Raw genomic sequence first — 25,249 nt, 5'->3', positions numbered from 1 at the left:
GACAAGGCATCTTCAGCTGTGAGGAAGTTTAGAGCCAAATTCTTACACACCATTGAACAGGTTTGATAGGAAATCTTGAACACAAATTGTTGGAACTTTAAGCAGCCATCCATTGAATTATTCCTTGATCTGCTGACTGATATAATAGCTTCTTCTTTGAAAACCCATTTGAGGAACAGTTGTCACTAAAACTGAGACTATACATTTCAGCAAGTTCTTTTTGTCAAAACTGTGCTTTGCGAAGAAAAAACAACAAAAAAACAGGCCATTACTGTCACAGAAGGTAAGCCATGTGAAGGGAAAAAAAATCTGTCGTCTTGATGGTAGCTCGCTGGTTCAGTGGGTAAATGTGACAGCCATTCAGCAGCTGATTTGCAATTGAAAAGGGGAGAACGAAAAAGTCACAGTTAACTGAGATCAAATAAAAAAATATAAAAAATAGAGAAAACTTGTCACTATTTTCAAAGTGCATGTTTTGGACTTTGAAGATTCAGTTACGTAACAGCAATGCACTTAAAAATAAAAAGTAAAGTACATATGCATGTCAGTAACTACCATCGGCATAAGAAATAAAAAAAATAAGTTAATGAGAAGGCAATTATCAATGCAATTAGGTTTTGTTGTTTTTCAAGTCTAATCTATTATCTACTTTCTTCATTATGAAGTCGTAAAGTACCAATGACTTAAATAAGTCAAAACTAATTAATCAGAAGTAATTATAAAGGCGATTCCTAAAGGTATCTGCTGAGACTCCATACTCCACTGTGAAATTAAGTGAACCTCATCATCTGCACCTTTTTTGAATTCCATCTTATTTCTTTCCTATTAGTAAATCCACAAACTTTCATTGGATTCTTTAGCTTTGAAAGTCAGAGATTAAGCTGAGCTTAAATGATGTGCCAGGTCTGCTTTTCCAAAAGCAACCATCAAGTATGAGTTCTTTGATTCACTTTTACATTTGAATTGGAAATGTTGACTTTGTACAAACTTTAAATAACCCCATAGAGAATTAGAGAATTTAGGCTTTTGGAGTTTGGTAAAATACAAATTTTCCAGCCCGTTTCACCTTCATACAATCACAATCCAGTTTTGAAATTAAATATTTTTTTTTAAATGCACACAAAAACAAAATCATTGGTTGATTTTTTAAAAACATTTGTTGTAAAACTTAATTTTTATTAAAACTTTTTTCATTTTTATCTCTATAATTAAGTATTGTGGTTCTGATTTCCATTTGTTTGGACAGTGTCAATTGAGAAAGCAAAAAACAAGATTTAACAGTGTATTTGTTTCACTCAAATCATGTTCCATTAAATATGTTGAATGCAATTGTGGTTATCAGCAGATTATCTAGAGCTACATAAATTAGGCAAAGGTATTTCTAAATTTTACACCAATGCTATCACTGATGACGATGAAAGTATATAAATACTTCTCTGTTTACCTAAATCTCCACTGGAGAGTTTTTCAGCTGCTGGATTCCTTTCCTTTAGCAAATATCAGTTGTTTCGCTACCCGATTTAAATGAAAACCCATCTCCTCCCAGGCTCATGTTTTTAAACTCCCCAGTTAAATGCTGGAACCAAGAGAAATTCAACATTAAGTTTGAAAGAGGAGCATCGCCAAGCAACTGGTGCATGTTCAGCTCAGAGGAATGCAGGTGCTGTCTTTAGGAGCCCAGTTTCTAAATGGGGCTCTTCTATCCAGCAACAGTGAGTGGTGCAAACAATGAGCACAGCAAAAAAAAAAAAAAAAACGGTCAGCAATTTACATATCAACACCCCCTAAATTGGTAATAGCAGACCCAGACACAAAGAGCGATAGACGAACACAAAAGAACGATGAAAAGGGGCTGAGGAGAGCCGGAAGTTGACAAAGGAAAAAGATGAGAAATTTTGTATCTGGAGACAGTTAAATGAGGGTGTGACATGAGACTGGAAACTGTGGTGCATGTGCAAAGAGGATCACTGTCAGTATCAGTAGCTGAGGTTCAAAGCAAACAAAAAACTTAAAATTCATTTTCAAACATACTCTGCAAGTTGGTAATTGCAATTTCTGAGATAATGTCAATTATTTGGCAGAACACACTGCCAAAATAGTACCTCTGTCTTTTCAGACTCCGTTCTCTCTTCTTTGTCCTCATTTCATTTTCTCCTCCTCTGTGTTTACCCCCGTCTATTTTCCTCACCCTCACACAAATGCGACGCCCCAAAATGCACAAACACTGACGCTATCTCGAGGCTGATGGCTGTCACCTTTGTGTACTCAACCTCTTTCAGGAGCCAGCAATGCAAACACCCTCATGAATATTCAGGGCCGATTTGAGATTGAAAGAACGAGACAGAGGTAGCAAGAGACAGGAGGGGAAAAAAGGAAGGGGTGACAGGGAAATTGAATGGATACAGTGGAGAGAAAGTAAAGGAGGACTGCTGCAGGCGGAACAGATAGAACAGGGTGGATTACGAGAATAAACAGAAACCCAGTGACAGTTTGGGTTAAACAGAAAAAAAACAGAGCAGTGTTTGTTTATGCTGCATGTTCCTGATCAATTTACCATGGTCTGCTTAAAACGGTGTGGCTTTCCCAATTTGAAAGAGCAGCGAAGAATGAGGAAGTAACAACAACCAATAAGATCATCGCTGCAACGTTAGGGATGAGATATTTTGTGCTTAACTGTTCAAGCTAAAAATTATGATATTCATTCATTTTGCACTGAATCACTTTGACAGCATTAGCAGTTACAAATGGAGGAATAAATTAACCACACTGGATCCAACATTCTGTTTTTCTTCACATTTCAGCTACTAGTTCTCATATTTGGACATTCAAATACATTGTTAGGAGAATTAACGCTTAATATATTGCAAGTTGCCTGCTTGTTGATAGAAAATGTAATTTAATTTGCCAGGCAAGATATTTAAACTCTTAATTTAATCTGCTATTGCTCAATATTATGCATGTCGTGTTCAGCAATGTATAACGAAACAAATTCCAGGGCTACAACTGTACAACTGAATAGCAGATCTTTCAACTCCACATGCCTTTCTTCTAGATATGCCTCGGCATCTACGGCTTTCTGTCCATACTGTGACTTTTCTCAAAATTATAATTAGGCTAATATCATGATCCAATGTATTAGTATAGTTGCTTAAAAGACAATTGTCAAAAAAACAAAAACAAGAAAAACAAATGGTGTGACCAAAATGTATCGTCATTCTGTCTTCAGAATATCCTCTGAATAAATAAATTTTACAGTGATTTAAGTACATTTCAGAGTGTGTGTAATGTAAAGAGATCACCACCCAGACCAAAAAAACTTGAATAAATAGAAAATATGTATGTCTAAGAATCATTTAACTTTGTAATGTTTGAAATGTGAAAGAGATCAAAACTGAAAAAAACATCTATAACCCCGTTTTGAAAAGTTCAAAACTTTTAAATGATGCTTTCTGCAGCATTTTTTGCAAGGGAAAATGGTAACAGATTGCAGGTCAAAGTGATTAATATCTGCTTTTTTACGGGGGTCTAACTGTGCTGTCATTTAGTCGGCTAATTACGAAGATTATGTGTGTCTAAATGTCGTGACAAGTTGAAAATGCATTTCTTACATGGAAGGCTTGGCCTTATGCTGCTCTTATTTCATAAACCACTGAAATTACTCAAATGGTGAAATGTTTCTAGTCCAAGCTAAATAAAATCCTTTCATCTTTAGTGTAAGGAACTACTTGAATACCCGTCTAAAGCAACCGACCAGTAAATGTTACTAAATTGCAATTGACAGAGTTAACTTTTATTATTGCATGACAAAAAAAGTAACCTCAGAAAAGCATGTATATACATAAACCCAGTCCTTAGCTCTGCTGTCAGTCTAATTTCAAATGCTCATTCAGTTGGAAGAATGAAGATTAAGTTTTAAGATTTCCTACATTTCTAAATGTTGGCTGTTGATGAACATATGACAATTGGGTGAAATTAGATGGATAGCTTTCAAAGCCACTTTGTTTGACATAAAATGTTCAAGCATTTTCTCGTTTTTTGGATAAATATTTTTGCTCTACTGTCAATAATGCTCAATCTAGCTGCTGTAAGTCTCAATCCTTAAAAACCAATGTATCTATATGAAAATAATTTGGTCTTCACAGAAAAAAATATATCCACATCACACACAAAACCAATTGTACTTAACGAGAATACATGCATCATCACTCTTCTCTTTTTAAGTATGTTTTTGACCCCTTCTTTTCTTCCATCTATCACATTCCTGAAAGGTAATCTTTGATGTCCATTGAAACAGGATTACTGCTGTGTCCAGTGTCTGTTTAAAGCTCTTTAGAAGCAGCACTCTAAATAATCACCTTGTCCATTAAACTGGTCTCATGACAGTATACCCTGGTGCCTATATTGGTCTTTGAATCCTTGTCTGTTTTTGCTACTCATATATTCTCATACACGCAACACTTGTTGCTTTATCATGTGTCCACGATGTAGAAAAAATGGCTGCCACATTCAGCATTATTCAGCAATGCTTTATTTTTTAAAAACTGGCATGATTGATATTTTTAGAACTTGTTACAGTTAAAAAAATATTATAATGGATGTCTTTTTAAACTCCTTTCTGTGATCACTTTTGGTGAGACATTTGGCAATTTCTTTACTATTTGGCATCAGTTAAGTCTTTACTTTGCATTTGTTTTGTCCCATTTTGTCTAACGAACAGACAGGGCCTAATTATGCACATCTTGATATCAGGTGTTGATCTCCTTGGGCCATGCTCTCCTTAATTGCACAGAGACACATCACCTGCTATGCTTAAACCCATTAAGCATTAAAGTTTATCCAGCTTGAGGATAAACTCATCATGCCTAAAATGATATGGTCAAAATACTCAGTTGCTTTATGATTGTGTGCAGTCTATTGGCATGCAACAAGCAGAGACTATATCTAAAGAGATTGTAGGAATAATTAAAATTGGGGTAAATGCCCATTGCATGACTAAAAACTGTAGGGAATGTGTGGAACTACGTTTGAGGAAGAAATGTGGTCATAATGATCCTGGATGCCTGTGATTGAAGACCACTTAAGCAATTTGGTGGAAGTGAGGACTTTGATAGTTAAAGTAAGAGCATAAACAAGTCGAGAGAATGCACAGATGTCATAAGAAAACCACTAATCAGTGATGCACACCAGAGACGAACTTAAATTTTCAAAAACTGACTTTGGAGCAGTAGCAGAAGGTCATGAGGTCTGCTAAGTCCAGATTTACTCTCTCTCAAAATGATGAGTGATGGGTACACCAGGGTAAGAAGAGGCCTGGTGAAATGATGTACCCATCATGTCTAATCATGTTTTGATCCAGCATTGCTGCAGTCAGTCAGATCTTGGTACAGCCACATTATGTGGTCAAAGCCTGAGCATAAGACAAGGCCTGAATATATTGAATAAACTGATTTTTCCAGTAATGTCTTTTTCTTCCTCGATGAAGATGACAATATCAGGATTTGTTGGACTGAAATTGGGTAAAAGTGGTTCAGGGAGCTCTGGGCATCATTTTTGCACATCGATTAGCAGCTATGGAGTCCAGAACTCAACCTCACAATGAATCTTTGGGATGTGCTGCAGAAGGACAGTGGTTGGACTTGATTATCTTGGTGAAAATGAATGGTACTCTTGATGGAATAAATCTTTTAACATTGCATAAACTTATCAAATTAATGCAAGAGTGAATGTGTACCATAAACAAAGTTATTGTGGTCCCCTCACAAAATACCAGAGTGAGTGTTTTTTGGATAGACAGTGTAAATGCCTCTCTTACAAGTAGCACAGAGCTGACAGCCTATGCAATAGATAAAATATGAGCTACTCATCTGTCTGTTGCTTTAAGCAGTAAAGGCAAAACAGTGCGACATGGTTTGTTCTATTTCCCTTCCCTATCAATCTGTTCCATTGAGTTGTTAAAATATTGTTCCTTATTCTTGCTTTTTCTACCTTTCTGTTTAACCTCTGTCTGTCTTCTTGGCTCAATCCTCTCTTCGTGTCCCTCCATCTCCTCAGCAGTTTATCATAATCACATCACCTCAGTGTAATGGAGCACACTTAGGGCTTATTATGTCTCACACATATAAATATACGCATGCACAAAACTATCGCACACAAATGAGATCCACTTAAGCCTTATTACATGTCTAACTGTGCTTCTGACACAAAAGATTATCCATCAGGTTGCATGCACAGGCAGGGGGCAAGAATTGCAGGTAAGAAACGCACACATTTACAGACAACGCTTAACTAACAATGAAAAATGAGAAATATTTAGAACGTGTGAAAATTAGTGTTTGCACTTTTATTTAAATGCACAATAATGGAAACTGATATAGAAGACAATGCATCAGTTTACGAATATATTTTTGTAAACTGATGACCAGAGATGAACATATTTAGATATATTTAGATATGAAATGTACAAACTGACCCCAGAACAAAAGCCAGAGACCTTGTGAAGATGCTAGCTGAAGCTGGTAAGATGAGAAGTGTTGTTATTCACAGTGAGAAAATGTCCTGTATCTCCCTTCAGCAAGGAAGAAACCTTTACTTCTAAAGAAATATATAAAGCCAGATTGCAGTTTGAAAATGCACACAGGCAGAAATATTTTATTATTTCTACATGTCATGGGGTCTGATGAAAGAAAGAACTAAAGTAAAAAAAACAATTCTAGCTACATTTTCTGGCCTTACGCAAATAGAAACTAGTAATTCAAATTGATCAAAAACTGGAGAGAAGATGTGATTTCTGGTTTCAGACATATAAATCATATAGGAAGTATACAACAAAGATGAAGCATTTGTAAGGCAATGAAAGAGGTGGCCTCTTAAATTCTACATGCATGCGACCATTTAAGTAAGTGCAGAATATGTTCGTATGCAACTGTTTCATGCTTGCATATGGGACTTTTATATTTAGCAAACATGCATGTGCAATATTGATGTGTGTGTACAAGGAAAGAATGTCTACAAAGATAAAATAGGCTGAATGCTAGATCATTTTTTACCTTACCTGCATCTTTTTTTGTATTAGAAAAACCTTGGATAGTCTATTGAAACTTCTCATTGTTTTAATTGTTCTCAAATTTCCAAACAAAACAATGGTAACAGATGAAAATGCATAACCATATTCTTACTTAGAGAATTGTCACTTTCACTCAGTGATTTTCATTATGGTAACCTGCTTTCTCTGCTCCTTTAATCACAATTTCACCTGGCAGAGACAATATGCTAGAACAACGGAGTCAAAACTGTTGAATGAAAGGCTGTTTGCTGCGGGGAGTTAGCCATAGGTCACTGAAAAAATTTATCAAATATTCCATAGAGGTGCAGCACTTGTAAGCCATTTAAATAATGTTGTCCAACTTCCTTGGTTTCTTTTTAGTGAACATGGATGGAGGCAGAAGAATTGTCAAAGTTAATTTACACAGTGCGACTCAAAAGTATTCACATCCTAAATGAACTTTTCAGCATCTTGTTGTCTCACAAACCAACTTCAGTGTATTTTATTGACCCCCCACAACATTGTGCATTACTTTAAAATGAATAAAAAGGGACATACTCTGTTTTTTATTAAATAAAATCGAGTTCAACTTCAGGAGAATTGTGCACTCCACACATCTATTCTTTACAGATAAGTGGCGGAAAGGAAGTATTTTGTACAGGAAAGCCATTAGAAGTCATGTTTTCAGATTGCCACAAGTCATGTAAGGGACACAGCAAGTGTGAAATAAATAATTCTGATCATTATTTTAGCTTGAACAAATAGTTTAATTTGGTGTCAAAACCTGTATAATCATCAATAAATGGCCCTAACTGACCACAGTAGTCTTTGTTTAAATTGTATACCATAGTAACAATAGCCCACTCAACTCCAGGTGTAAAAAAAGTAAAACACTTGATCAATTCTCTGATTCACAGCTTCGTTTACTGCCAGTCTCAGGCCTCTTATCCATATTAGCACATTCAGTTAATGCTTAGTGAACACTTTACTGGGCCCAGCCTGCTTTTGATTTCTTTGAGTGTGTGTAATCAGTACCCTATTGATTCATGTTAGGTTTGTCACAGCTGTTGAGGTGTGACTTCACTTAAGTTAATGGAAATCCTCTTTAAGCCTCCCACTTTGAAATTAAGTTTCTGCACTTCTGTGGTGTTTGGTATTGTTAAATTATATAAAAATAGGCTAAGAAAACAAAACATGTGGTTACATGTCAGAGTTTTTCTCGAGATTTCCCAAGTTTAAGAATGGCCAAAATGAGCAAGAAAACCTTTAGACAGAAGTGAAAAATGTGTTTATCTACAGAACATTGAAAATCCACCCAAAATTCCCTACAATAACGTTGCATCCATATATATTAACACAAATTTACCTTCTCTTTCATAATGTAAGGCTCGCAACAAACGGTGGTTTTCTAAATGCAAAAATAAACTGCTATTAGTACCATCAACCAATATGACAGCATGTTTTTCAACTAGCAGTAAAATAGATGAAATGCATTAAATTCTAATACGAGATATTTTAGTTTTAGTTGTTAGCAATGAGAGGCAGACATTTTACTTTCCTGGTTGACATTTGTATTTACCGAAACATAATCGGAAGGAAAAAAAACCTGGGAGAGAAATATGTCGCATTTCATGCAAAAACTTACAATATTGTCAAACTGAATTATTCCAGGCTGAGCACTTTGTAGGATTGACGAGGAAAACCAGCAAAACTTTCACAATGTTTTATGCATGAAATGAAAGAAATATTTATGTCCTTGTAGGGTCTTTTTTCTTCATTTTTTGCCACATTTAGGATGCGTGTTTGAGGCAATAAAATTTTAATAAGAAAAAATTTGCCAAAATTTAAATAAAATGTAAATTTAAAATGATGACTTTTTGAGGAAAAACAGCTACTCAAACTAACCAAACCTGACGAGAAAAAGTTACACTGTAACTGTATAAATTAGTTAACCTATGATTTTAAAGTCTTTAAAAATGTGTAGCTAAAGTTTGCTGAACTATTTGAGCAACTGCAGTACAATTAACTTGAGGAGGCACTGCCTCCACCCAAAATGTACAATAGCTCCCCTTAGCAAACTGGTAAAGAAAGTATAAATGCATGCAAATGATAGAAAAGAATAAGAGCTATTTGATGTTACCGCATTAAATTTTGTTACTTTACCTTACTGCATGAAAAGTATTGTTATTGCTATTGTATGATGGATCCAGGCACTCAGCTATTTGCTGGGTAGAATGATGCATTTGCACATCTGTCACTTGACAGCCTAAAATCCCTGAAGTCATTGAAATGAGGCAGAATAGATAGAATAAGATATGCATGCTTACTCTAGATCAGTGGTTGTGAACTTATTGTCTCAGAGAACAAAAGAGCTGTCTAAAGGGATAAGGCAAACACAAATATTCGGCCTCTGTCAAAACCTCATGTACTCTGGCTTTTTAAAGCACACCTGAGACCCATTAAGGGTATTGCCCTCCGGTTTCTGTAACCCAGATTCTCTAATTTTATACTCATTCTCTTCTTTCTTTATCTCTTCAGTTTTCATTCAGTCCCAGTTGCACTTTTCCTGTTGTGTATTTGATTTCTGTGTCTCTGTTTCTGTTGGATCCACCATAAATACTTGCAAAGTTACTATTTGCGTTGCTGACTTCTGGAAAAAGTTGAGCAAACAAAGGTGACAGCCATCAACTTTGGGGTGGGGGGGGCAGCACTGAGAAATTAAACATGGCACACATCCAGGAGACGAGTAGGTTGATATAGCAAAGTCACAAACAAACAGCCAAAAATAGACAAAATTCTAACCAGTTAAAGCAAAAATGTTCTACATAAGGTTTACCGTCTTACCTCAATGTGAAGTGTTCCAGGCTTGAAACTGTCTTCATGTATATGCCAAATGCCACTGTTTTGCCAAGTCGAAGCGGACTTGGTGGTACAAGTACCTCCAGGTTCTCATCTAATTGCAGCCTTTCTCCCTTAGCAGAAACTGGACCGATGCTCATCTCCACAGTACCGGCTTTCATCATGTCCTGAAGGCCTCCATCGTCCAAAGTACCCCACTGTCCTCCAAGACCAATCCCCAGGGCTCCAAGAGGTCCGACATTTGAACTCTGAGCTTTCCATGGCTCATTTACAATGGATGGACAGTCTTGACCAGCCCCTTCCACTGGTATGATTGAGTAGTACACATCCACTGACTGTAGAGACACTTCGGGAGGTCTTTTTCTCACTTGTGATGGTGTAAACCAAGCTGGTGGGATCTCCAGACGGACCACACAGATGCCAGATGGCCCCGTGAGACGGCAGCCTGCTGAAGGCGCTGGTTCATTGGTGTCACGTACGGCCAAGGCACGGACACATGGGAGAATGGATCTAGGAAGCGGGTCAGGCTCATCCCAGCGGCGTCCAATCAGATAAAATAGTACCTATAGAGAAAATAAATGCATGTAACATTAAAGTAAGTAGATTAAGATAGTAAAGTTAAATATATTAATAACAGAATACAAACACCCAAAAAATTCAGTAGATACCGTCTCTCTTCAGTCATTGTCCACTTTCCTTAATTATACCTGGAGTAAAATTTTTCACCATGTTGTATTTATTTGTATGGTTGGTTTTTCTTCAGAAGCATCAAAAACATCTGCTGCAGGACTGATAGTTCTTCACAGAATGGATATATGTTTTTATTAAATCCAGTATGTTTACATTCCTCGAATCATTGCTGGAATGAAGGAGCAGTTTCTTTGATAAGTTTCAAGTTTCTATGGAAAATGTTTTACAATCAGTGAACTGCAGAACTAATCATCAAGATTACACTTTTGAGATACCCCAGAATGAAGTAGTGCAGTAAAAACAAACCTCTGGTTCTACACTTTGCCTTGCACAGAGGCTCTGGACCCCCAGCTGTTGAAAAACGTTTGTTTGCTGGAGGTGTGGACTCTATCGAAGTTTAAAATTTCACCCAATCACTAATCGATCAGGTGAATCAATTACCCAATCAGCTATGTAATTGATTGGGTAATATGGTAACAGCTATGACGTATGCAATGCACCAGTTTAATGTTGAGCCGAACAAGGTGGCAGAGTTAATTCAATATTTGGATATTGAACTGAATGGCTTCATTCACTTCCTCTGCTGCCATTGCCAAACTACAATCGTAGGCCGACTAAAATCGTAAAACACTGCGAAAATCAAAGTCATTGTTCACATTTCTTCTGTTTACTGATTGGCCAGTTTGAGATTCAACCGGAGGTGAGGGATTTAATAAAAATCCGTTACTCATTCTTACCACAAAAGTTTATTTTTGTAAGCAAAGCAGTCCTAGGTAGTATATGCAATACCTATAATTTACAAATACCACTTAGAGAAAGAATTCAGAAAATTATTTTCTCTATTAATGTACAACTTGTTCTGATTTTTTTAACAACTTTTTTGTTTTTCCTCATAAATATGACTTGTGAAAAATCCAAAAACCAAAGAAGTGATAAAACAAATTGAGATATACCTGAATCCATGGTCTTGTAGACCTCACTTTAGGGACCACCACTTGACCTTTGATCCTCCAGTTCATCGTCACCTGACTGACTGAGGTCAGCAAATGTGGCTGAGGACCTTGAAGAAGCTCCATTGGGATCATTTGCTCAATGCTCAGATTTCCATAGCTGCAATTGACACTCGGCTGGGACTGTGGAGCAACGCCTGGCTCCAGCTGGTGAAGAAAGAACGGCTCAGTCCGTGATGACAGGCTGCCATTTCGCATGACCTCCTGATTAGCTTCCCGCAGAAAGAAGGCAGAGTCAGCGCCGCTTAGCTGGCATTGGACTGGGAGATAGGTCGGGAGGGAAGAGGGGAAACGAGGCTGGGAAAAGTCCGGCCCTGCACCCGGTCCACCCCCTGCTGCTCCTAACGAGCTGTCAGACACTGAAGAGAAAAATTGACAGAGGACGAAAGTTAAAAAAACAGGAGAGGAACAGCATAAAAAGGTCAAACAATAATTTAACCATTATTATACTTAAAGGTGTTGGTGAAACCTGGCTTTGTGTGTTCTTTGTTCACCAGAGCAGAAAATAATTTATTCACATAAAATTGACATTGCATAAATCCATCTTTAATGATCGTTGCAATGAATATTTAGTTTATTCACACTCTGATATAAACACATGCACACTTATATCAGCTTCTTTCACACAAGCATCTCCACTCAGAGACACACACAAAGGCCAGAATGTATGGAGCGTCTTTAACACTTTTTCCATCACAGAGATGTTTTGATAGAAACATAAGCTCACAGTTTTGTCCATCAGGTATTGCCTAAACATCACAGCTTGCTTTAAAGCGTCACTATTTTTAACACCAATTCTATGAGCAATGGTCCTACAAATATAAAAACGGCATATTGCCTGTTAGTAGGTTTTTTTTATGATACTGAAATCTAATTTTTGTACATTTCAATGTCTATTTTTCCATTTTAATCATGTTGAAATAAGAAATTATGTGCAATTTTTAGAAAATGTTTTTATCAAAGTACAATCACTAGTACTGCAAAATTAAACATTAATACAAAAGTGACTGTTTTGATTTGAGTGCAAAAGGAATTGTAGTTTTTTCTGTTTTTCTTTGTATTACTGATAGCTTAGCAAACGCCAGATTGAGTTTGTCTGTTTAGCACAACCATGGCAGCTTTGCTCAACAAAAGGAGAATGGGATACTCCTCCTGTAGTATAAAATTGAAGTGCCTTCAAGCTAGTTCAGGCAACTCCAGCTGTGCCGCAGTTTTGTGTGTGATCTTCACAGATGTGGTTTATCAATTTTTGTGGCCTATTTAATCTGTATGTTCCCTTTGTCATTTAGTCCCGCTGCTACTTCTCTCTGCCTGCTGTCTGCTGCTTTTCAACCCCTTCACCACTCCAGGATTCGTCTCCCATTTCAATGGAAATGCTACAAGACATATTCAGGGAGCAGAGATTTGCATCAGATACTCATGTTGCGTGGCATAAATATGTAGCTGTGAGGTTGGCGCATAATTGCTAAACCCAAACTTATAGAATGATCTTTATATTATCAAGGTGATGCATTTTTAAACATGGCATTAAGGTATGGAAATGTCTGGGTGAAACAATGTCAGCTGGTCTGCATATTTCTAGTTAAAAAATTGACAAGTAAATCCTTTAGCTCTATAGTTACTCAGTGCTACAAAAGAGAACAAGTAGGTGTGAAAAACTGCATAAAATGTGGAACGAGCTTTATTACTGTTCTCTAAAATGCTAAAAGCAAATCATTTTATAAATGGTTTATGGGCAATAATAATAATAATACAAAACTGATGACAAAGAATAGCTAATGCGATTGTGCTGCAGTACTGTGATTTATCTACACCTGTGTGTCAGCTGTCACAGCTCCAAACCACTTTATACAGTTACATCAAAGGAGATTAAACACAGAAGAAAAACCTTAGATGAAGTAAATGTAGAAAAATGCATTTACTTCAAAATACTGTAAAAATAAATTTAAATGTTTTCAACACTTATTCGACATTGTTAATCTATTATTTTCTTAGAAATGAACAGAAAAGAAGTTTCTACTCCAATTGTGGTGAAACAAAGAAAATGCACATGCAGAATGAGAAGTTTGTGAGGGAAATTGCATGACTGTATTTTTATGTGTCCTTGTGAAGCAGAGTGTAAAAATATAATGAGGGTGGGACAGAGTAGCACTGTCTGGGGCAATTCATACTGAGGCGACTTCACAAAAAATAAACCACTACCTCTGTGTAAAAATGAGTAAGCAGGTTTTTTTGGTTATGGTGCCTGGGCACGTAGGGATAAGTTTAAAGTTGAGGAGACAAGCATAAGGAACATCAGACAGCAAGCAAGAAACAGAATAGGGGAAATATGACAGACCCAGAGGAAGTAGGAAACAAGTCCAGGCTCAGAGAGAGAAAAAGATGGTAAAATGTCAGAAAATTTGCACAAAGATGTCAATTTGGATAACTGGTGGAGATTTTGGCTTTTCTATGTTACATGAGGTGGCTGCACATGACTCACCAAAAAAAATTACACTCCGTAATTGTACACACAGTAATAGTAAATGGATTTGAAGCACTGCATGAATAAAACCTTTGACTGAACGTTAAGATGAGTGGTAAGAAGAAGAAAAATAAAATTGAGGACAGCCTATTGAGCTGAAAAATGTAAAGTTTCAGTTAAACACAGTTATTAAAGTGTTCTTCAACTTTTGTTGAAGAACAAAAGTGTTTTTCAACTTTTAAAATTATACAAATTAGTCGATTTACAAAAATAACACAAAATACTGAGATAACCCTAATATTACCTGTAATCTTGTCAGACTAAGCTTTTAAATAATCTGAATTTTACCAACAGCTTTTTCTGACTAGAAGTGTGGAATGTCCTGGCCAAAGTACCCACTCAAATCTTGTGCACTTGATTTTCCTGATTTTTCCATTGTGTAGATTGGACAAATCAATCATAGCAGCTTCTATCTGCTTATCAGTAATCACAATGTGTAGTTGGTTGGACTTTAACATGTTGTCGGTTTGTATCTTGAAGTCCAACACGATCTTGGCTGAGATAAGATCTTTGTAAGGTGATTCTTTGGCATGTTGACCTGAGATCTACAGATGATCCTGTACAATCTATTAGATAATTTGTGTTCCATGTTTGGAGGGAAATGTATCCCTTTCCCGTCAATCTGATCTTTGGTATTCCAAGTTACTCATAGCTTTCCTAAACATCTGTTACTTTCTCATCTGGGAGTGAAATTCCCACCATGTTGCATAACTTCCCTCTCTTAGAGAGGTCCTATGACAGCACTTTCACTCACAAGTTGAAACTTGATAGGTTTGCATTCCTGCTGTTACTTGCACAGTTCTTTCATTTCTTGAAAATAATCTGATTATGTGCACAAATATAAATGCATATTTTGAAAAATCTTATGTCATACCATTCAGTCTTGAAATCTTTTTCTTATGCTGGAAATTCGGTCTTACTGTTTAGTCTGTTATTTTTGTTTTTATATTTTCACCATTGTGTAAATTTGCATGCTTCCACTTGCCTGTCACTTTGCTGCTGGTACTCCTGAAATCCCCACAGAGTGACAAAGGATATTTCTATTTTTTTTTATTTTGTATTCTATTCTACATATGAAAGAGATTTTCATCAAATATACTTTTCATGTTATCATGGGATATGACTTCATTTTATTCTTTGGAGACATAGCAGCTCCATGCTTCCAAAACTTTGGAGAGTAGTTTTGCATATTTTTTTAAGCCATTGTTATACAGACACATACCTGCTGCTGCTTTTGGTTGAAGAGAACATTATCCCTAGAGTCTGAAAAATTTTCATGTGAGGCTTAAAATAATCACAGGCCATAGATCATATGGTCACAACACATCAGCACATTAGGTTTTGCAAGCTCTGTGTTTTCTTCCCTCATTCATTTCCCATCATTATGGGTGTCCTTGAGGTGTCTGCATGGATGTTTCTGTATCCACAGGAATCCTCTGAAGCATATGTCAGAATCCTGTACAGGGACTATGAGCACCTCAGACATACATGGAGAGCTTTGTCATTCAGGCACAACTTGACCCTGGGACAGAGCCAAAACATGATGAAATACTTGACATTGTTTTTATTTATTAATGTTTATTAATTTTCATTTTTGTCTGGAATAAAAAAAATCAAAGAAATGTTTACTATGATAATGGATTGCAATATTATCAATCTTCCTCAAATGCAAGAGAAAGCTTTAATTCATAAAAATTAGTGTTACTTTTTAACTATTAATAATCTACATTGAAGGAAACTGAAACGTTCCCAGCCACTACAGCCATTGGCTCAATAGGGGGCGCTGTGTTACAAGTCAGAGTTGGCACTCTATCGTCCTTACAATGGTATGTCTTTGGCTACAATTAAAACTGGCAAAGTCCAGTTTCTCTGGCATCATTACTTTGGCAACCACAAAACACAACAGGAGTCCATACCCGCTGTGCCCTGCTGCACACACAGACCCACTGACTGTGTGTGTCCAAGTGGATTTCTGAGCACTTCAGTCCTCCTGAACATGCATGCATAAAAATGCGTCTGCTAGACATTTAAAAGTCTGAAAGCGTGCATATGTGTTCTTTTGGAAGGTTGCTCACAATCAAGAAAGTTTACTGAACTTAAACCTGAAAGTATGTGAAAAAGAGTGGCTGCGCGCGTGTGCGCGTATGTGTGAGGGCAAAATTGGACAGGAATAAAGCCAGATGTACAGAGATTTGACAAGGCCCATCTGTGATCCTTCTTTCTCCCCAAAAAATGCCCATCCTGCTCTATTTCCAAGTGCAGACACGTTCACACACGGCCAGTAATCAAAACACACTGAAGCGTGCAGGACAGGAAGAGAAAGAAAGAAAGACAGCAAGAGCAAAGCCAGATGGGTCTTAGTCGGGAGGAAAGATACCAAGATGTGATAACAGCATCAGTGTTGCTTGCTGGTAAAATATTAGATCATATTAATGTCATTAATATGACATTTTATTAAAGTGACACACATATGCACACATTCAGAGTTGCTTTTTTTATGTTCTTGATGCATCTGATTCAAGTGTGTAAAATCAGCATTCTGTAAAGAGAAACATAATGAAATATCTCTTGAGCGATACATTACAAGCTCACACAAACAAATCCTGTAAGGTAGAAATGTCTCAGGCTATTGATATATTGAAATCAGTGAGCTAGCATTCAGAATAATATATTCAGATCAGCTCTAAAATGCCAGACTTGAAAAAGATTTAAATGACATTAACTTGTTTGTGTGCTTGTGAATTATGAATCTTTTGAAATTTGAGTTTCATTTTCAGTTGCTTATTTTTCTAAATGTGCAATAAAATACATTTGGATTTTCTTTCCAGTCAGTTTTTTTCTTTATGTTATTGATTTTTTTATTTTTTTTACAGCAAATTGCAGAAAGTGTAAATAAATAAATAGATAAATAACCTCCCCCAAAACTTGGTATCTTCATCAATTACTTTCAAGACACTTTGTCAAATCCCTTTTTATAGTTTAGTATGCCAACCCTAAAAATTGTCGTCATTTTTTGTTCTATCCCCTGTAAATTCTCTTCACCGAGCAAAAGTATCGTAACCATGTGAAAAAGGGCAACAAACAAACAAAAAAAGAGAGTTGATTTACACTTACAATGTTCAGATTTGAAAAGTATTTGACAAGGAAACTTCAAAACAGCACTTTGGTTTTGCGTGCTGTGACAGTCTGGAAAGTAAATCCATCACAGATGAAGTTTTGGTGAAGTATGAACACGATTGATTTCAAAGATTGCAGTCTATCTAAGAGAACGGGAGAGTTGTAGAGAAATGCAAAGACAGATGTTTTTTTGAGTCACAGAACAAAAAGAGAAAAGAAGACATATGGAAAGAAAGGAAAAACTGGTGAGAAGAGATAAGATGAAAGAGGGATGAGGTTTCTATTTCTGAGCAGTGCATTCATCATGAGAGTTTATTTTGGTGAGCTCTCATTCTTCCATTGTCTGGCTTGCTATAATTCTGCTCAGGCTTTTCTTTCAGGTGCTAATTGTATTTTTTTTTCTGCACTAAAGGGGAAACCTAATATTTCAAATGTGCAACGTCTTTGTTCCACAGCCACTGAGTTAGGCTTTAGTTCCTCCAGAGTAATATCAAAAATGCATGTAATGAAAAAGGTGACTTTGATTCTGTCAAAATGTGCTTCCAGACTGAACAACATGAGCCACAAATGAATCAAATACTTGTATTTTAATATAACCAAATCTGAAATCTATCAGATTTGGTGGACATAACATGACAGATAAACTATTCCCTTGAGGTGCAAAATAAAATGAACAAGAGACTGCACACTCCCCTACTTAAAGTGAAAGAAAGTTTAAGAATCTTGAAATTCTTATGAGTTATGAGTAATTGATTATTTCGCACATCACATGAAATATTTTACATATTTGTCAGACAGAATGCACAGAACTATGTGTGCAAAAAGGTAACTAATATTTTTGTACATAGAGAACTTAAACATCTTTGTGTTTATTTATATATTAGCTGGTTTAAAAATCACCCACCACTTCATTCGAATGATCATTATTTTTGCATCACTGTTTGATTAAATCAGAGCTCAGAAAAAAAGGTTTTCTTACAGTGATTGATTTTGTTTTCGTTTTTTGTCTAAGAGTTACCTATTGGATTTTGCCTACCCTATGTTTCAAAATTCCCAATACTGCCACACGCATTTACGCCGGGTTTTGATTTATGTCCTTGTCACTGGGTCAAAGAATTCACATCTCCCAAGCTATGCCCTGACCAACACTTTGCTCCTCTGTTCCTAACCCCCATCACAGCTTTTCCAACTTTCTGGGTTGGATCCAATATCTCCCTTTTCGTATCAAAAGAGGTTTTTTTCTTATATTTTTCTTTACACCTTTATATTTGCCTTCACAGTCCTTAGCTTGTCTTTAAACCCTCCCAGCCATTTCCCTTTGGTCTGTAGCATGATATTTTCTCAAAAGGAGTGCTTAAACAGAAAAGATGCCATGCCACTGTCACAGATATATTCTTGATATAAAACAAGTCATACGTCAACCGACTCTATTTGCGAGTCTCTTTTTAAGTATATGGAGGAAACAGACATGATGTAAAAGAAGACAGGCATCTGGAAAATGTCATTTAAAAGTTTACCTATGTCATTTCCTGAACGGTCAAAGCAGATTCACAGAAGTTCAAAAATAAAATGTTTTGTTGAAAGAAAATAAATTTAACGGGTTTTTTTTCTTTCCACAGACTGTAACCATTTTATTTATCAGTTGAGGATGTTAAGTAATTTCGTTAAACAGTCGTTTTTCAATGATGTGACTTTTAAATCTACTAGTTGTCTTCATTTTTGCATATTAATAGTGATGCATATGACTGAACTGGAAGAAAAACTAAAGTGTTTTGTGTCATGCAAATATATTCAAATCTCTGTATGCAAGAAATCACCCTCACAGAGCTCTCTTGTAAAAGAACATATTCACTGTTGGGGAACATCCTGTTGCAGGATGTTCAGATCCTTTGGTGGCTTACAGATATTCTCTGACTCTAGTGAGTTGGATGCTGAATGCTTTGAATCATTTTGGGCATTTTCCAAATAAAAAAGTAGTCCAGACTTCAAAATTCTTGGATCAAACAAACAAAAAAAAACAACAAAAAAAACACAAACCTTTGACCAACATTTCTTCTAAACGCTAGGACTAATTGTAAACCTTATATGAAATAAAAGGATTATTCTCAAAGCATGAAGAACATTATCTTGATGAGACCGACACGACTTTGAAAGGATTTAGCGCATCAAAGTCTATAAATTGTCACCAATCATAGTTGTTGATGATAATAGAGATCTGAAGAAACATCTTTCAACTAGTTTTCTCTTAAGTGAGAATTTGGTCCAGTGATAAATCCACTGGTCCTTGCTATCGTTCAATTCTATCCTTCAGTGATCCACAGCTAGTCGACCGACTTATAAAAGCTGCTTATAGAGCTGAAAGACTTCCTGCTTCAACCGACGTAGGAGGAGAAACAAAGCAGTGCATTTTTAGCACACAGGAAAAAGATTATTTGCAAAAGAAGAATTTATCCTGCAATATTGATGACGTCCAGAAGATAAGTTTAAATTGGAGGAAGAGCAAAAATAGAGAGTAAAGGGGAGGTAAAGGGCAAGAAAATAAAACATGGAAAGAGTGAGACTGAACATGACAGGGACAGACAAGGAGTGAGGAAGGGCTTATGGACAAAGAACCAGAAGAGTGGGTAGGAAAGGGAATATGAGTGCTGAGAGCAAGTAAGGCAGAAGGACAAGACAAGACTTAATGGAGATAAATGTTGAGAGGAGCTGTGCAAAAATAAATGGATAAAGGTGGATAGGACAGTGAAGGAGTGGAAGAGAAAGAGGACAATATGTGAACCAAAAAGTGAAGGAGCCCACAGAAGAGAACATCTGCTCAAGGTGTTATTTTATTAGCTCAAATTGAAAGTGATAAAAAGGTAATTGTGTCATCAACCTGGCATACCTGACCAAAAAGGTTAACATCGGGTTTTAAATCAGTCATTAGACATCTGCTCTTCAAAGAAAAAAAAAAAAAAACATGCACACAAGCAATCTGCAGTAAGGAAAGGACACAGAACATTTGAGATACTAAAAACCAAACAGAGGAACAAGACTTTTTTTTCACCATAAATATGGTAAAAAGAAGAAAAAAGGGTGAGAACAATTCTAGCAACAACACAACTGACTAAAACTACCAATGAATAAGACACTTTAAAATTTTTATTTGTCTTATAGATAGTTTTTAAACTAATAGCCTTGTGTTCATAATTTCACAATTATGTACTGCTTTGTTTTGGTTTACAAGCTTTAAGCTCATTAAACGACTAATTTCCAGATAATTGAGAGAACTTGAACATAAGATGACGTTGCAAAAAATCCTTACACCTATGGACACATTTGTCAAGATCCAGGTGTCCATGTTGTGCATACCTTAAATTTATTACATTATTATAATATCATTAATCTTTTTCCCCTTACCGAATTTGTACATTTTAAAATGAACTTTAGTTTATAAGCTAACAAGCAAAATGCAACTGTAAATAACTACAAGTGAGTAAACAGATTTTTAAACAGTTAAATCTTGTCAAGACATTCGTCAAAAAGAGTAGAGCTGTGGATGTTAAGCATATAAGTAAATTCCTTTTCGGTGTGATGCATATGGAGTGAAATGTGCTCAGGAACTTCATTTGCACCAACACTCTCACAGGTTACTTTTAAAATAAATATCTTTGTAATGCTACATTGTGTTGTAGTGTGGCACATTCTCCATTGACAGCATCTAATTGCACACTATTGATTTCCACTTGAGCAAAATGCCACCACTCCTTTGTGCTGCTGTAATAGGACTTTATTTAAAAGGTTAAGGATCACTTAAATGTTACGTTAACATGGCTACTGGCTTGCAAGAGCAAAACCAATTTTCTTCCGTCTCCACCGGAGACACCTTGTATTTTTTTCTGTTGTCAAACAAATTGTGAGCTCGATTTAAGACTGGATGGAAATGAAATTCACTATTTCTTATTTCCTTTGTAAGACAAGATTTCAATTCAACTGTGATTGTGTTATAAATCTTTGTTTCCATTGAAAGAATATATTTAGACAATGAATCTGTTTAATTTTAAACACAATTTTACTTCATTGCTAATTTCAATAGGAAATTTTAAGACTGATCTACAAAAATATAACAGGGACTAAACGCAGACAAACATTGCCCTTTATGTCCTTTGGTTCCTTCCTTTTTAAAAGGCAAGATAGCTTGATCGACATTATACCTCATCATATGGAAAAAAAAAAAGACTTCTTAGCGTAGCATGCCCTTGTAATCCTTCATTAATCTGTTTACAGCTCTAATCTGATTAGTCCAATCTGATTAATGCTCAACAGTTAATTACAGGAATCTAGTGTAAGTAATCTGATTCTCCGATCAGAGAAGGATTATTACACTTTTGACAGACTCCTCCCTCCTTGCATTCCCCCCGGTTCCCTGAGTCTTTATCAGCATCGGGCTTTTTCACATTTCTCCTCAGTTTAGCTTGCATCTTTTAGCTCTGTTGCCCTGGGACTCTTTATCTGGCTTTCTTTTTCTTGTCAACATACTTCTCTCTCATCCCTTTCCATCATCTGGCTTTCATTCCTGTTTAGCCTTCATTTTATGTCTTTTCTCCATTGATTTCTACAGCAGACATACAAATTAAACTCAAGGTCTGACAAGAGAAGATATTTTTAATCACTCCTTCCACAATGCATCAGCTACTTTGATCTGAAGAATTACTTTTAAACATTTTTGGGAAAACATGGAGAATGGTAATTAACTTGGCAAAGTTGAGCAAAGTGATAATGGTTGTGAAGTTAATTTAATTTCTTTATTTGCCTTCCATTATGGTGAAAGCTTCATCCCTCAAACTTATACAAATCAGCATTGATGCTTGACTCTCCAATAATTAGGGACTAAAATACCCCAAAATGTTTTTACTGAGCTTTTATACTTCTTTAATCCAACATTTGTACCAGTGTGTGTTCATTATGTTGAACAAATATGTCTCCACCACTTGCATTTCAAATTTAAACTTTTGTTTAATTTTGAAATGGTTTTAAATGCCAGTTTAAAAGTCGGGTTAATCTGATTCTATTTTTCTTTTTACAACTTTTACTCTCATCAATTATACGTAACATCACTTCTGAGCGAATTTCTTAGTCACGGTTATATTAATGTCTGGCTAATTCAACATTAATGGTAACATAATGGCAATTTCTACCTACAAATCATATTCACTTCCCCAGGTATTACATGCACACAGACAGATCAACTAAGTTTTGATTTATTTTCGTTTTTTAACTTTCATTTGACAGAGACAAATGACATTAATTAAAAAGTTATTGTTCCAGAGTTAGCTAAAGACCATTTTTCATATATATATATATATATATATATATATATATATATATATATATATATATATATATATATATTTTTTTTTTTTTTTTACATGGAATCAGAAACTAGAATTCTTCCAAAAGGAAAGATTACTAAGTTTTAACTCGAGTTGGACTTAAATCCTAGGTTGTGAATTGTACTCTCATACTCAAGTCTCTCTAACATTAATTATCTGATAATAAGGAGTGAAAGCAGACCAGTATATCAGATACAGATTACAGTTCTGACAGACGATGCACTGCTGCAAATATTTTACTGTGACATGTCCTTGATTTATTAGTCAAGGATGTTCACAGACCTCGGGCCATTAAACCTTCATAACAATCTGTTTATCTTTGCTGTCGCTTTATAATTATGTCCTCATGTTTCTCCAATTAAACCATCATATAAGTGTTCTCCTGATCACATGGTTTGATTTGAAACTGGAGTTGTGTTAATCTCAATTATTTTTCATTGACCAGAAATGTGCATTTATAGAATTAGCCATTCACAATTTTGAAAATAATTTAAAGTTGCTCAAAAACAGATTTTTGCAAGTTGAATTAAATGTTGAGGTTAAAAAGCAATTAAAAACGGTACATAACTTTATGGAAAACATTTCAGACTAGATTAGAAACCATTTATTTCTTTGAGACTTGAGACTTGACTTGGACTAGCACCTCAGACACTTGAGGTCTGACTTGTACTTGAGGAAAATAACTTGCGACCATTTTTGGAACACGATTAAGAAAAGACCAAGACTTGGGGTATTCTCTGTTACACATTCACACAACTACAACAAAGATACATAAAAAAAAAGGTATGTTTCTCGCAAAAGACTAATAAGTAAAGGACACTTAAAGCTATGCTGATGTCACAACGACATATTGACCCAAAGTCCATAAATCATCAACTTACACTTGATTTTCACAACGTGATTTTAAAACATTGCACACTTCCTCTCCTTCCATACCTTCATTTCATGTATTTTCAATTAAATCTGCAAAGAGACCCTGTAATATTGAACATTTTTGACCATATATCACAACTGACAGTCATAGCTGTCTTTTTGTCCTTCACCTTGAATTTCCCCCTCACTTTCTGAAAGAACCTGTAAAGACATAAATTTAACACCAGTATGAAATAAAAATGAATAAAAAAACATCAAAACCAAAGCGATAAGGTCAACCATTTAGGGAAAAGTTATTCATTTGATGTCGAACATGATTATAATATGGTTGTGAAATTATATTTTGGATAAAATTCAGATATATAGAGTTTCAAGATCACTGTTTTAAGGTTTTTCAAACAACTTTGATCAAATATTCACTGGATAAGACACCATCCATCCATTTTCTAACACCCTTGTGGGATCAGGAGGGATTCTGGTGCCTATTTCCAGCTAACGATCCGGGATAGAGGCGGGATATTACGTAAAATCAACTTTGAGCTTTATATAATGTTCTAATGTTAATTCTTTATGAAAAACATACTTGAAGTGTTGCTTTGATTATTACATGTATGCTTGAGAAATACTTAAATGTTTAAAAATTCTTAATGATTATTTGCTCCCTTTTCCATACCAAAGGTTCAAACAAAAAACAACTTGCTAAATATCTTATTTTGTGGTCATGCTAACAGTTCAATCCTGAATCCAAAGAGAGAAACCATTGAGAGGCATAGACACTGCACTGAAGACGCAAAAGACTCTGGTTCAGGATAACCTCCCCGGGTAGAAAGAGGAGCAGCAGTAAATTCCTTCCTGTCTTGGGAGGCAAGAAGCTGGCTGAACTGAGAAGAGAAACTTAACTTAGTTCAGAGAAAGGAAACTGCCTTACCCAAACAAAGCAATTTTCTCAGACAGAAGTCGAGTGATTAGATAAATTACTCCACTGATCCAAACTCAATATTTATTTCAAACAGGTTTAAAAAATTATATATATAAGAGAACAAGCAATCAGTGGGACAGAGAAAAACATGTGCATACATAACTAAGAACAAAATTAATTGTTTACCACTGTTACCAGACTCATGCTTTAATACGGAAAAGTACATGCATGTAGCCATTATGATCATTACAGAGTACCATGATGAAAACGGCAGATAAACATCAATTTTTGATTAAAAGTATTATTCCTTTTTTCCTACCAACTGATGCGTTCTCATTGTACTTTGTTACATGCTTCTGAAGCAGCATTTGTGGTTCATTTATTTCCTTTCACTTATTATTACATCTCCATGCATAAGAGGCTTTGAAATGATGATGCAAAACAGAAAAATTATGCAGGAATGAGATATTAGAAAACATTACTTCATTTCTGAAATGAATGGCACACTTCTTAATAATGCAGGTTGTTATGCTTGCTCCATTTTGTGATGCTAAACAACCATTGAGGTTGAGAGCTAACACCCACCAGATGTTGGAAGTGGCTGTAAATAAGTCTGCCTAGCAACTTTGGCCAGCAGCCAGACATAATTTAAAGTTGGTGTATGTGTGGAGATGAAAGAGTGTAAGTGGCTGGTTAACAACTGGGCTTGGCCAGCCATTGCAGCCCGAGGGCAAAAACATGAGTTTGCTTCTGGAGAAGTGACAGATGTAAAATAAGATAGATGGAGTCGGAAGTGATAGAGGAACGAGGGAAAATGGCAGCAAGGTAAAATGATGAATAATG

General features: G+C 35.8%; 1 protein-coding gene across 1 annotated transcript in view; it reads right to left on the bottom strand.

The window, feature by feature from the left end:
* The window catches only part of si:dkey-215k6.1 (transmembrane protein 132B), a 198,742-nt gene that overhangs the window by 110,631 nt on the left and 62,862 nt on the right, over positions 1 to 25,249 (bottom strand). The window contains exons 4-5 of the mRNA XM_055039615.1: positions 11,545 to 11,960; positions 9,887 to 10,464 (exon numbers count right to left, since the gene is read on the bottom strand). Of these exons, the coding sequence (XP_054895590.1) occupies positions 9,887 to 10,464; positions 11,545 to 11,960 (994 nt within the window). The remainder of the gene's footprint in view (positions 1 to 9,886; positions 10,465 to 11,544; positions 11,961 to 25,249) is intronic.

The sequence above is a fragment of the Poeciliopsis prolifica genome, unplaced genomic scaffold (assembly GCF_027474105.1).
Source record: "Poeciliopsis prolifica strain line A6 unplaced genomic scaffold, Auburn_PproV2 SCAFFOLD014, whole genome shotgun sequence".
NCBI lineage: Eukaryota > Metazoa > Chordata > Actinopteri > Cyprinodontiformes > Poeciliidae > Poeciliopsis > Poeciliopsis prolifica.
This window is presented reverse-complemented; position numbering and strand designations above follow the sequence as displayed.